Genomic DNA, 15,132 nt, shown 5'->3' on the forward strand with positions numbered 1-15,132 from the left:
CTGAGATAGACAGATTTTTAATCAGTAAGGGAATCAAGGATTATGCAGAAAAGGCAGGAAAGTGGAGTTGAGGATTACCAGATCAGCCATGATCTTACTGAATGGTGGAGCAGACTCGATGGGCTGAATGGCCTACTTTTGCTCCTACGTCTTATGGGCACAGATGTAACAAGGTGAAGAAGTTCAAAAAGGGACTGCGAATGCAAGGTTATAATAGCTGAAAATTCAATCGCCAATGGTAAGGAAATGCACAGTAGGCTAAAGGATGGAGAACTGCAGGATATTTGCAGTATTAAAATGGGACAAAGTCTTGGGGGGACCTGTAAATGAAGACAATAATTTTGAATTTGATTCTTTGGTGAATAGAGGCCATCAAGGACAAGGATGATATGTAAATTGGACTTAGTTTTAGGATAGGTGGAGTGCAAACAGTGGGGAAGGGAACTGGGGTGCTGTGGTGGCACAAACTAAATTTGGGTAAGGTAACTGGGAGAGGCCAACAAGGACATTTTGTGCCTGGTGACAATGAAGGTATAGATGGAAATTTCATACTTGGAATAGGTGAGATAAAAGGAAGGCATGGAATGCTTACAAAAATGGAAATAGCTGTTTTAGCGATGGAGAGACCGAGGCTTCAAGTTCTGGTCAGAGTCAAACAGGACACCAAAATTGTGCATGATGGTAAGCCTGCAAGTAGCTAGAATGGGGAATGGAATGAGGGGGAAACAGATGTAAATTTACTGACTTTAGTAAAGTACAATAGCTTTTGCATGTTAAGCTGAAGAAGTTCTAGGTCATCCAGTTTCACGTGGGACAGGCAATCAGGCAGCACAATAACATAGCGTAGATTGTGGCATATAGGTTGACCTCTGAATCTCAAAGAATCCTTCCAAAAATGGGGGTCAACTTATACACCGAGCATAAAATGCAAACCACCAGTGCCGATGTGAGTGATCACTATTTTGAAATGTGGAGAAAAAACATAATTCAAATTAAATTGATGTGTCACGATTTATTTAATGAAATATTTCTACAAGGATAGTTTGAACCACAATTATAATGTTTAAAAACCATCAAATTAATCATCTGACCCAAAGAGTTCATTGAATTTATCCTATCACTTTGACTATGGCAACATCGTAAGGACCACATTCTGGATCAGATGTGGCACTTTCAATTTCATAATCATCCCTCTACAAATCATCTTCCTCTCCTTCCATCAAATTGGATATTCCACATTTGTCGAACAATCTGATGACAGTTTGTGTACTAATAGCATCCCACAATTTGTTGACAAAACCACAAAAAACATCAAGCCAGCATATTCCACTCTTTGTGAAGGTTTTATTTCCATCAACCATCCACCATCCATTCAACATGAATCTGATTCTTGAATGGCTTATTGAGGCACATACCCAAAGGTTGAAATACAGACGTTAGACCCTTGGTACAAGTGCAATTTGAAATTTATGTTTTCGCGAGCGCTTCTTGATCTCATCAGTTATATGGGATCTGAACATGCCCCACACTAATAAACTGCATTCTTTGCATGGTTCACTGGGTCATCTATTCCATACATTATGGATCCATAACTTCCCTCCATCCTCATCCATCCAACTGTTGTCATGAACTTGCACAAAAACTACTGCAGGGCACTTCATCTTCAGCATGGTTTTACATTTGAAAATAACCATAGGCTTTAACTTTGTTCCGTTGCCCTTGCAGGCTAGTCCTACAGTGAATCTTGTTTTCTCATGTCCTGTGGTTTTCACTAGAATTGTTTTCGAACATTTTCACAGTTCAGTTGCTGGGCATATCAAAATTCATGGGCGTTTCATTCATGTTGCCGATTTGACGTAAAGGGTACTCATATTTTTGCCACTGTCTCATCATGAATGGCTGGAAACTGGTAATTTTGGCATCAAGGTCTTTTGGTAGTCTCTTAGCGATAATGGTCTTCTGTCGCAACACTAGATATTTTTTGTCCATAAACCAGCTAGACTAACTACCTGTTGCTCTGAAATCTTTGCTGGACTCCAGGTTTGATTTGGCCTACTTAAGTGGGTACTATATGTACACAATGCATTTCTGGTGATGATGCAACCATGCTCAGGATTTTCGAGGACACATTCCAATGCATGCTTCTCAAGAACAGACCAGTGGCTAGTCCTGTTCTGATGGTGAATTTATCTTGAGCATCTTCTTCAGTACAGATTTGTTTTTCTTCCAGTCTTGCACCAGTTTTTCACTAACGCTGAATTCATTCGCTGCAGCTATTTGACAAGTTAACAAATGTTACAATTTTTATCATGAAACCAGATTCATACTTCATTCTTTTTGCAGGAGGACCCATTTCTGCTCGGTGATCACCATGGACGATCTGCTCTGTGTGGGCATGTCTTAAACTCCTGTGGATCTTCTTGGCAACATGGCCTGTATTGCCTGTGTAATCCCATGCACTGACTTACAAGGTGGGTATAACCCTAAACATGTATCTCTGAGTTGAAAAATTGAGGTCTACCCCTAATGTGAATATAGTCCTAAACATGTCTTTATTCGCTGAAGAAATGGGAGGGTATGTCGATTTATGTGCCAAGTATAGGTCTTCGCGTGAATCTTGGTGCCAAAAAATTGAGGTTATCTTGTATTTCAGGTCGACTTGTATGCTGTAATCTATAGTATATGAAATCCAGGATGGTGGTTGAGAGGTAAAGCTCAAAGTTATCAGCATACACAATGGAACCTTACCCCATGCTTATAGATAACATCACAGAAGCAACACAATGAAGAATAGGAGGGAGGTCAAGGGTGGAACCTTGAAGCAACCAGGACTGTGTTGGGAAACCATATCTTTAAGAACTGTATTTTCTTTTAAAATTTGTAAGGGCGCTGCATTATTTGGACACTGGGATTTTTTTAAAAGGTCATAAGTTCACCTCGGACTGTGAGCAAGCATGCTTTTTCCAAGAAATTACCTGACCTGCATAGTACTTGAGGAGAAGAGCTATTTGTTTATTTGAACAGTAATTACTTTAATGGCTGGGGCAAAGAAACTGTTTTAAAGGCAAAGGAACTGGTGATTTATTGGAAATCACCTGATGAAGATGAGCTTTATGTTTTGAACTTGTTTTTGAACTCAGCTGGGAATGAACTGAGAAGGGGAGGGGAAAAGCTGCCCAGCTCACATTCTCTTTGCCTTGCCTGAATGCAGTGTGGCTATCAGTATCCAGCTAGGAATCCTCATCTCAGTGGAATGTGTATGTATTTGGAAATCTGAGAAGCAGAGACAAGAAGGATTAACCCGGCTCTATTCTCCTCCACGCTGAAGCTGTTGGTGAAAAGCTCCAGATACCTAATGGGACTAGCCACCTGTATTCACACGAGGGAGCTCCAGATTGACAGCATCAAAACCCTGTTACCCTCATCCTTTGTTTTAATAAAATTTGTCTTCAACTGTCTATCTCTGCAGAGACCCTATTTGTTTGTCCCACGTGTGTGTGCGTGTGCGTGCATGCCTGCAAGCTGGGATATTTTAAAAGGGATAGATAATTAGACTTACAGTATACAAATTGTGTGTCGGGCAGTTCTTGCAATTTGTTTTAAAAGAGAAGTTTCATTTTATAATAATCCATCATTCTGAGTTTATCGTAAGAAGCCTTGTTAAAGTCTTTTTTATACTGGGTCTAACAGTAGCAAAAGTAAATAATTGGTCATTTTGGTGAGTGAATTAAACATTTACACTAATGTTGCGACCTCTGGAGAAGCAGGCCTAGATCAACTGCGCACTCCGCCCATCCCGGTTATAACACTCTTTAATAAGAGAAGCTACTATAGGTGTCCAGACTACAGCAGGATTAGTAGGAGCAAAAGAAGGAAAAAGAGAATGCACAAATGTATTCATATAGCATTTTTTACACCTCAGAATTTACCAAGATGCTTTACAGCCAATGGTGCACTTTCAAAGTGTAGTCATTGTTGTAAGTGTTGGAAATGTGGCAGCTGATCTACACACAGCTGGTGAAATAAATAACCAGATCATATCTTTTTAGATCTTGCTTAAGAGAGGGAAATGATTTTTTTGATAAAATATCCAAACCCATACAAATAATTGTTTCCTGCAAGATGAAATTTGCCACAATTTGATTTCAGTTGTGGTTCATTAAGAAGGCAGCTTCCATATAATCAGATTTACATTTGATTTCATAAATTTGTGTTCAGTAAATATTCCAAACAGGGAAATAATTGTGTTCCATGCTTTTTTTAAAAATTAATACTTCTACCCAACTTAAATGTTTATGGCTTGAAAGGATCATAGCCCAGAAACTCTTTGAGATCAGGGCAATTTTACAAGTGTAAAATTGTTACCTAAGTATCGAAAATGGTGTACAAACATTGTGCGCATACTCAGAGCAGGAAGTGCAACACCCACCATATTGGTAAAGGCTGAAGTTTAGGCATCCAGAGCCCATTATTGAAACAGACATTAGCTCCTTTGCATATGCAAATAAGGAGTCAAATGCCTATTTCAGGGCCCCTTCCCGAAATTGGGGTGCCCTGAATGCAACCACGCTGGGCCCACTGGGTTTAGGATAACCAAGTCTAAAATGTGGTTTTTAAAGAAACCACTGGAGGCTGCCAACAAAAAGGTAATTTTTATAAAGATGAATGTGGAGACGGTGTGGGGAGCAGGGGTGCAGCACTAACCGAAATGAAAAGCCACTAATCCAGTGCCCCTAACCTCCAGTAGTTCTGATGGACACTAAAGATCACAAAGCACTATCGAGGAAGAGCAGAAAGTTCTTCCTGTTTTGGTAACATGCTTTCCCTACACCAATAACATCAAAATCAGATTAATAGATCACTCTTATCAATGTTTCTTAAGCTGTCCTATGTGAAAACATTTGCCACATTTGCCTATGTAACAGCAATCCATACACTTCAAAGTAAACATATTTCAAAGGACAATGAATTAAGTGCTATACAAAAGCAAATTTTTGTCCAATTTAAACAATATTCTATAGCAATCAACAAAATGTATGGTTTAATTTAAAGACAAGGTGATTTTGTTTGACAAGTACACAGATCTATTAGATTTTTCTGTGAGGCTTCATTATTTGGCACTTACCAAACCCCTACTGTAATTCCTTCTTCGGGAGTAAGATATAAATTTAGAGTGTGGTTCAGTAAATAGTTTGCAGGTTGTTTAAAATCAATAAATGGCCGTCGCACTGTAATAGAAAAATTAAAATCTCAATGACAATGTAGAATTTTGGAAATGCCACTTTCTTTTATAATCTCCTAACTAGCTTTATAAATAAGCAACATTGATATTTTTTCTTATCATTAGCATACAATGGCGGGCTGAATTGGTATTCTGAACTTTCACTTAATTATCTTCAGAAATTATATTTCTGAGAGAAAGTGGATAACTTAAATCTGCAACAGGATAGTGCATAATCTATGGAGGAAAGTTACTTGGTGGATCTGTATGGAACAGGATTGAATAGTGCAATAGACATTTTCACTTCTGAGTTCTGGATTCGAAAGTTAACCAAACTGTTCTAATAAATATTTTATGTAGCTATGTGCCTTCAGGCCTTCTGAAATGAATAATGAATTTCAACCCTGTATCCTTATCGCTCAGGGCTGATGTAGGGAAACAGGAATATTCACGCCGAGCAACTGTTCCTACACTGAAGCTAAGGTTAAGATATGTTGGTAAAGCAAAGTAAAAGTGGTTTTACTCTGTTTCCCTCTCCACAGGCGCTGCCATACAGAATTTGAGTTTCAGGCCAATGATCTTTCATCGGAGCTCTCATCGACCTGAAACAATAACTTTTATTTCTCTCTACACAGATGCTATCAGACTTGCTGAGTATGTCCATTGCTCTCTGTTTTTATTTCAGATATCTAGTACCGTATTTTTCTTTTTTTTTGGTTTTACTCTGTACCTGAATTGTGGAATCCCTGACCTTGGGGTGTTACATATGAACCTGTGTCTCTCATCCTACCTTCATAGTTCAACCAGCCCACTAATGCTCAGTTTGGGTTCTGCCAGGGCCACTCAGCTCCTGACCTCATTACAACCTTGGTCCAAGCATGGACAAAAAGAGCTGAACTCAAGTAGTGAGATGAGAGTGGCTGCCTTTGATATCAGGGCAGCATTTCACCAAGGGTGGTATCAAGGAGCTCTGGCAAAACTGAAGTCAATGGGAATCAGGGGGGAAAACTCTCCACTGGTTGGAGTCATACCTAGCACAAAGAAAGATGGTTGTGGTTATTGAAGATCAATCATCTCAGTCCCAGGACATCACTGCAGGAGTTCCTCAGGGTAGTGTTCTACACCCAAACATCTTCAGCTGATTCATCAATGACTTTCCCTCCATCATAAGGTCAGAAATGGGGATGTTCACTGATGATTGCACAATGTTCAGCACTATTGGCGACTCCTCAGATGTTGAAGCGGTCTGTGCCCTTGTGCAGCAAGACCTGGACAACATTCAGGTTTGAGCTAATATGTGGCAAGTAATGTTCAGTCATACAAGTGCCAGGCAATGATCACCTCCAAGAATTTAACCATCTGCCCCGGACATTCAATGGCATTATCATTGCTGAATGCCCCACTATCGACACCAGGGGTGGGGGGTGGGGGTTACCATTGACCAGAAACTGAACTGGGCCCGACCAGTCATATAAATACTGTGGCTACAAGAGCAGATCAGAGGTTAGGAATTCTGCAGCGAGTAACTCACCTCCTGACTCCCCAAAGCCTGTCCATCATCTACAAGGCACAAGTCAGGAGTGTGATGGAATATTCCCCACTTGCCTGGATGAGTGCAGCTCCAACAACACTCAAGAAGCTTGACACCATCCAGGACAAAGTAGCTCGTTTGATTGGCACCCCATCCAACATTTGCTCCCTCCAATGCATGGGGCAGCAGTGTATACCATCTACAAGGTGCACTGCAGCAACTCACCATGGCTCCTTCAACAACACCTTCCAAACCTGCAATCTCTATCACCAAGAAGGATAAGGGCAGGAGATGCATGGGAACACCACCACCTCTCCAAGCCATGCACCATGCTCTATAACGCTGGTCCTTCACCGTCACTGAGTCAAAATCCTGGAACTCCCTTCGTAACAGCACTGTGGATGTACCTATATCACATGGACTGCAACGGTTCAATGTGGCGGATCACCGCCACCTTCTCAAGGGCAATTAGGGATGGGCAATAAATGCTGGCCTAGCCACTCACATCCTGTGAATGAATAAATAAATTTGAAGTAATGATCCAGATTTATCTTTTATATATTACTTTCTCGTATCTTAAGTAGTACTCTCATTTACTTCCTTTCAGGACTGAAACGCCAATTTTTTCCAGTATATCTTCATAATTTATTTCTTCAATGCTAGTGAATGGGGCACTGTACAATTCATCATGGAGGTGAAATTGGTCCTTGTCAGTAACGTAAAGCAGACTGGTAGCAATTCAACAGCCATTCTGCACAAACTTGATTTTCTTTCTCATTGAAGTTAAGAAAATTGGGCACTATATAAAAAGGGCTGCTAACTCACCATGAGCCATTCCACATTATTGGCAGAGATCAATTGCACCCATATGATCTCTTTTGGCTTGTACCCTTCTCTCCTGGTGATAAAATTCAACATTCTATTTGCTTTGATTGTACTTCTGCAGCGATTTTGTACACCAAGTAATGAGTCTACTAATCTACTAGATCTTTCAACTACACCCTTCGTTACATCAATATTATTCATGCAAGGTAAAAGTTCCAGGACTGTCACTGACCTTATCTCCTCTCAAGATCTTCCCTTCAGAGTTTGCAACCTCAGTTACCCAACCCTGCACAGCCCGCTTCTACCTCCTTCCCAAAATCCACAAACAGGACTGTCCTGGTAGGCCCATCGTGTCAACATGTTCCTGCCCCACGGAACTCATTTCTTCCTGTCTTGACTCCATTCTCTCCCTCCTTGTGCAGTCTCTTCCCACCTACATTTGCAACTCTTCTGATGCCTTATGTTATATCAACAATTTCCAGCTTCCAGGTCCTAACTGCCTCCTCCTCACCATGGACATCCAGTCCCTCTACACCTCCATCCCCCACCAGGATGGTCTGAGGGCTCTCCATTTCTTCCCTGAACAAAGGCCCGAACAACACCCATCCATCACCACTCTCCTCCGCCTGGCTGAACTTGTTCCATCACCGAACAATTTCTCCTTCAACTTATCTCATTTGCTCCAAATAAAAGGTGTGGCTATGGGTACTCACATGGGCCCCAGTTATGCCTGTCTTTTTGTGGGGTATGTGGAACATTCCTTGTTCCAGTCTTACTCAGGCCCCCTCTCACAATTCTTTTCTTCAATGGCTGTATCGGTGCCACTTTAAGATCTTGTCTGGACCTGGAGCTTTATTGGTTTTGCTTCCAATTTCCACCCCTCTCTCACCTTCAAATGGTCCATCTCTGACAATTCTCTTCCCTTCCTTGACCTCTCTGTCTCCATTTCTGGTGATAGAGTGTCCACCAATATTCATTACAAGCCCACAAGCTCTCACAGCTACCCTGAATACAGCTCCTCACACCCTGTTTCCTTTAAGGACTCCATCCCATTCTCCCAGTTGCTCCATCTTCATTGCATCTGTGTCAATGATGCTACCTTCCAAAACAATGCTTCTGACATGTCTTTCTCTACCAAGGGATCCCTCAACTGTGGTTGATAGGGTCCTCAACTGTGTCCAGCCCAATTCCTGCACCTCTGCCCTCACCCCTTTCCCTCCCTCTCAGAACCATGATAAGGTCCCCCTTGTCCTCACATTTCACCCCAACAGCCTCCGCATTCAAAAGATCATCTTCCACCATTTTCGCGAACTCCAGCATGATGCCACTACCAACCACATCTTCTCCTCACCACCTCCTGTCAGCATTCCGTAAGGACCGTTCCCCCATGACACCCTGGTCCACTTCTCCATCACCCCCAACTCCTCATCCCCTTCCTATGGCACCTTCCCATGCAATCGCAGAAGGTGCAATATCAGCCCCTTTACCTCCTCACCATCCAAGGTCCTACACACTCCTTTCAGGTGAAGCAGTGATTCACTTGCACCTCCTTCAATTTGGTCTATTGTTTTCATTGCTCCCAATGTGGTCTCCTCTACATTGGTGTGGGAATGGATTTTTTAAAAAATATTTCGGGGGAATGTTGTGTTATTTGGTAAAGAAGGCTAGGTGTCTGTGTCTGTGATTTAATTAAGCTGGGCAAGAGTTTGATAAGAGTCAGGTTGTCTGGGGTTTTGGAAACATGAAAAGGATAGCGGTGTTAAGTTGAGGTACAAGTAAATAGGTTGGATCTAACATTTGCATTTTTAGATAAGTTGAGAGGTTGTTTGAATTTCAAAGGGGAGTCAGAGGTAAAAAGAAAAATGTTTGCATCTTGCAGGAGCTCATAGGTAAAGAAGTAGTGGGGTTTGATATTTTATTGGCTCAAAAGTAAAGACAAAATGGAAACAGGAAAGTTTTTATAGTTGGATGGGTTTTAGTTTCAAAATGGTGTGTGAGAACAATGGAACAAAGATGAAAGGGAAAAAAGGGATATTAGAGTTACCAGGGATAGCTGATGAGCTGTTAAGCTGGAGATGGCTGAAGCCGTTTGAGCTGTTGAGAAGTCTTGGGCTGCAGCAAGCAGTTTTAAACCTGAAGTGGATTTCATAGCAGAGTGGGAGAGGGTAAAGGTCATGTGGTACACATTTATTGAATCTACAGCAGTTTGCCTTGTGTAACATTACTGGATATTTCATATTTAAATATATATAAGCAAGTGATACCTAGAAAGTGTTTACTTGTGGTTTGACCAAGTAGACAGTTTAGGGGGAATTATTTGTAAGACCAACCATAATTGTGTAACTATAAGGTTGTGCGCTTTAGTTTTTTTTTCTTTCTTGTTAATAAAACTTTTACTTTTAATTTTTAAAAACCCAGAAGTGTTACTGGACCTCTTACTGCTGAGATTGGTGTGTCTCTCATTATCAGAATACAAAAAAAAGGTTATGGCCCATAAGCAAGTTTCTCTCTGGGATTAGGTTTGCGCAGCAATTAACACCAGCTGCGCTTTTAACAACTGGTGAGACTAAACACAGACTGGGTGACCGCTTTGCAGAACACCATCACTCAGTCCGCAAGCATGACCCAGACCTCCCAGTCGCTTGCCATTTCAACACACCATCTTGCTCTCATGCCCACATGTCCATCCTTGGCCTGCTGCAATGCTCGAGTAAAACCCAACACAAACTGGAAGAACAACACCTCATCTTCTGAATAGGCACGTGACAGCCTTCCAGGCTTAACATTGAGTTCAACAACTTCAGACCATGAACACTCTCCTCCATCTTTTTTAATCCAATTTGTTAATATTATCTATTTATTCATTTTTATTCATTTATTCTTTTTAAAAAATCTTCCCCCCAACACAACAGGGCCACCTGTCTCTTGTTTCTGTGCTGTACTTTCACAGAGCACTGATTCTTGTTCTGCTATTAACACATTCTTACCTTTATGCCACTATCAGCATCTTCTTTAGTCTTTAACACTCCCTTTGTTTTGTTTCCATGACATCTTTGTCAATCTCTCCTGAGTTCCCACCTATCCCTGATATTCTATATTGCTCCACCTCCTCTTAAATAGTATAAGATCCATCACATTTCTACTTCTCTTTAGCTCTGAAGAGTCATACAAACTTGAAATGTTAACACTGTTTCTCTCTCCACAGATGCTACCAGACCTGCTGAGTTTTTCCAGCATTTTCTGTTTCTATTCATACAAGCCATTCAGCTCCTCGAACTTGATACACCATTCAATTAGGTCATGACTGGTTTGTGCCTTAAGTTCATTTACCAGCTTTAGCTCCACATTCTTTAATACCCTTAACTAACAAAATCTGATCTTAGTTTCGACAGCTCCAACTGTCCTAGCATCCACTGCCTTTTGCGGAGAATTCCAAATTTCTACTATCCTTTGTGTGAAAAATTTCATATATGAAACCTCCAAATATTAACTGTCTCTCCATAATAGTGGTCTGCACCTCAAAAATAATTTCCCAGCTCCCTTACTCCAGAAAGAATGGTGTCCAATCTCATAAATTCAATTGTTTTGAGTCCTTTAAGTCTGACTTACCATTCCTGTCCTTGCTGATCTACTCTGCCTCCCAGTTCCCCAATATTAAAAAATCTCATCTCATGGCCTCTGCATCCTCCTAGAGTCTCCTATACTCCTCACCTTGGGACATTTTTCTACATTAAGGGCACCATGTAAATGAAAGTTGTGTATCAATGAATTCAGGAAATGAGTGGGGAAAAACTAAATAGCATGCTTATTTTATATTGTAAAAAAGTTGCTACGGTTGATTTATGAAATTTATACTTACAAAAATTAAGATAAACGACCTTTGTCACTATGATAGGACACATTTTGAAGGCAAACGGTATAGTCACATAGATAACGACGAGCGTCAAAAAAATCAACTTCAGTTCAGAACCACGATTTCGAAGTATCCTGTTTTTTAAAAAAATCCTTTTGTGAGCAACAGCTGTATCAATGGTACAGATTACTGGTTTTTTTTGGAATCATATTATGTTCATTTTAAAACAAATTGCCCACTAAGTGGACTAATGCTAATTCAAAAATATAAACACCTACCTTTACAAAAAAATGAAAAGGAAAATTTTGATATCTAAGTACATCTCTGTAACATTTCAGCATAAAGGAGAAATCTTTGTGCATAAGTTACATTTTGCAATGGTACCAGTAGGCGTATTTAATGCATTGGCATTGATATATATTAATAAAAATTACTCTAAGTTGCTCACACTACTGTTAACACCAGTAACAGGCTGTAACCCAAGAACCTTGGTATACAACTTAAAATGTTCTCTCTAGTCACGATGCAGATTTGGAAGGACTCTGCTGCTAGATTTTTTCACAACTCAAGTGTACATTGTACAAAAATTTCACTTGTCAACCATGTGCATCACTAAAATCCAACTGCATGTTTAAGACCTATAGACATCAACTGCAATTTATGTTTAAGGCAAATGATGCTTTTCAACACAGTACAAAAATTGTATTTGCAATCAGCACCCAAAATTTTAGCATAATTAAAACATTTGAACCTAACATTCTTTAAAAGCAAGATTTCATAATTCTGTTGGTGACGGATCATGTTATGTGATCGAAGTTAATAGTCTTTTTAATGAGTGGATAGGAAGTTGAAAGCTCAGATCAGAGTTAAATAGAGTTCTGAGGTTGCAAATAGTCTGGTTCAATCTAAGAAAATGGCCAAGAAGAGGGTGAGGGCAGTGAATTTTTGCTGGGGGCCAAATTATTTCAGTCTTCTCATTGCTTAATCAGAGAAAGCTCATCCAAGACTGTACATTAGACAGCACTAGCAGCAGTGGAGGGGGTCAAAAGAGAGAGTTTGATGTCCTCAGTGTATATTTGAAAAGGACTGTTACACACAAGGAATATATACATCCTGCCTGGTTAACTAAAATATTAATGGCATAGGTGCTGATTGCTGTGAACGTGACATACATACAGCCTGGTTACTAAAGATATTATATGTATCATCAATTTTTGGGGGCATAATAGGGCTGGAGACCAAGGACATTTTACACACGGGCTGGTAACTAGGGATAGAAGGCAATAAATCTGATTATCAGAGACTTGGCATGTTGCAGGAGCTATCACCCAGTCCAGGTAGATTAGCAAATACACACACATATATAAAAACAAAAAACTGCGGATGCTGGAAATCCAAAACAAAAGCAGAATTACCTGGAAAAACTCAGTTCTGTTGAAGGGTCATGAGGATTCGAAATGTCAACTTTTTTCTTTTCCGCCGATGCTGCCAGACCTGCTGAGTTTTTCCAGGTAATTCTGTTTTTGTTTTGAAATACACACACATGTTGGATACCGAAGATATAATAGACAGGGGAGGAGGTGAACACAGGTATCGAACAGTGGAGCTGGTTATTGAGACCAGATACCAGGGGCTGCATTTTCATCTGGGTGGGGAGGCATGTCATTTCTCATTCTGATCTACACTTCACAACTTGTCGTCCAACCAATCTTTTTATTCCATGGTCAAACAAAAGAAAACTGTGGGAACGAGTACATGTCAATTTCTTTGAAGTGGAAGGAAAAGAGTACTTTGTTTTAATTGCTAGCTATTGCAAGTAGATAAATGTTGAGTATATACCCAATACCACAAGTGTCAAAATTATTGAGGTTTTGAGAAATTGGTCTGCAATTTATGGGATGGCGTCAGATAATGGTCCACAATGTATGTTAGAAGAGTTTGAAATATTTCTAAGTAAGAATGGAGTAAAACATACGAATTTTCAATAATTCTTCTATACCTCTAGCTATCTTTGGAGGCCAGAAAAAAAGGGTCTTGCTGCTGCTTTCATGCAGACTATCCCGGTGTGCTCTTAATGAAGTTAATCCAACAATCTCGCTCTAAACCTCAGCAGAACAATGACTCTTAACCCTCACAGGAGATAGCCTTGACCTAAATGTAAATTAAAATTCCATCCCAATCTGGTCATCATCTTTCCATTGTGTATTGCACTGAATACGACTAACACATGCTCAGCTGCAGGCAACCATTATTGAACAGATTTTATTGACATTAAAAATAAAAACAAAAAACTGCAGATGCTGGAAATCCAAAACAAAAACAGAATTACCTGGAAAAACTCAGCAGGTCTGGCAGCATCGGCGGAGAAAAGAGTTGACATTTCGAGTCGTCATGACCCTTTGAAGGGCCAGACCTGCTGAGTTTTTCCAGGTAATTCAGATTTTATTGACATCTCCCCAGCAGAGAGGATGGTAGAGAGACAATATAACAAAATGCTCAGTTCTGCAACATACTACAACAAACCTCATTGACGCTTAAAAGAATTACAAGTTTTTCTTTGGGTATTTTTGTCCATGATAATGTGTTTGCATTCAGGGTTTTCTTAGATTGTTAGAGCTATTTCCAATGATTTTAAAATAATTCCCATCGTTATTGCATGGCTCCTGAGGAATGTACATAGGGCATACTGGGTGAATGGCTATAAAGTATACAGGGGCGATCTGAGATGGAATGGATTGGGCTGGGGGTAGAGGTTCATAGGACCTTTAAACTCTGTTGGGAGCTCGTTTGCTGTATTGAAGAACCAAGGCTGGCCTGCCAACCAGCCCACCTCTGCATCCACACTCCTGCCGCTCTCCAATAGTGGCTGGCAAACTGCGAACCTGACCCCTGTGTGAAAAGACAAACATGAGTCAGGTGAGCAATTTGCGAGCCGAGAGAGCGCGCAGATCGGGTTTTCCCTGTCCCAGACGAAGGGATTAATATTCAGCCCCAGGAATAATATAGATGGAAACTAGGGATATTACAAGCAAAGGACGGGCCAATTACCCGATATAATAGTTACTCCCAACCTCTCTCTCACCCAAACTGAGGCCTGGTCACAACAGGTAAACTGATTTTCACTGAGGAGATACAAAGGCTGCTTTAAGATGTGGGACACTCCCTCCTCCATCAGGCTTGAAGCGCTCCCGCTGTTAAACTGACCTGATGGCCCCAAACCTGACCACGTTCATCATCTCGACTCAAAGAAAACGCCACCTGAAAACAGCTGGAATTCGAGATTCAAGCTTGATGCAGAAACCTCAACAACCGCTGCCCCTCCCACCGAGTGCAGGCCCCGCCCCTTTCGGAGACCAGGCCCCGCCTCCTGTCAGTGCCCAGGTCCTGCCCCGTGTCGAAGACCAGGCCCAGCCTCGTGTCGGCATCCAGGCTCCGCCCTCTGCCGGTGTCCAGGCCTCTGCCTCTGCCATATCTCCCTCATACCTTCGCATTTAGGATGGTATAAGGCTCCAGTGCAATCCCTTTCATCGGTCTGCGGACTTCCAAGGTGGTTCTTAGTGAACGTGATGCTGTTTTTTATATCTTTCCAAGGGATGTAAGCATTTCTAGCTAGGCCAGCATTTATTGCCCCATCACTAATTGCCTTTGAGAAAGGTGGTGGTGAGCTGTAGTCTTCAGCTGCTGCCCAATGTGGTGCAGGTA

At 41.0% G+C, this 15,132-nt stretch overlaps 1 protein-coding gene across 1 annotated transcript in view; it reads right to left on the reverse strand.

The window, feature by feature from the left end:
- The window catches only part of LOC121292605 (lysophosphatidylserine lipase ABHD12-like), a 31,637-nt gene extending 16,889 nt beyond the window's left edge, over positions 1-14,748 (reverse strand). The window contains exons 1-3 of the mRNA XM_041214782.1: positions 14,635-14,748; positions 11,437-11,564; positions 5,126-5,228 (exon numbers count right to left, since the gene is read on the reverse strand). Coding sequence (XP_041070716.1) covers positions 5,126-5,228; positions 11,437-11,564; positions 14,635-14,666 — 263 coding nt within the window. The 5' untranslated portion in view covers positions 14,667-14,748. The remainder of the gene's footprint in view (positions 1-5,125; positions 5,229-11,436; positions 11,565-14,634) is intronic.
- Between the last annotated feature and the right edge of the window lie 384 nt (positions 14,749-15,132).

Source organism: Carcharodon carcharias, chromosome 20 (assembly GCF_017639515.1).
Source record: "Carcharodon carcharias isolate sCarCar2 chromosome 20, sCarCar2.pri, whole genome shotgun sequence".
NCBI classification, from domain to species: Eukaryota; Metazoa; Chordata; class Chondrichthyes; order Lamniformes; family Lamnidae; genus Carcharodon; species Carcharodon carcharias.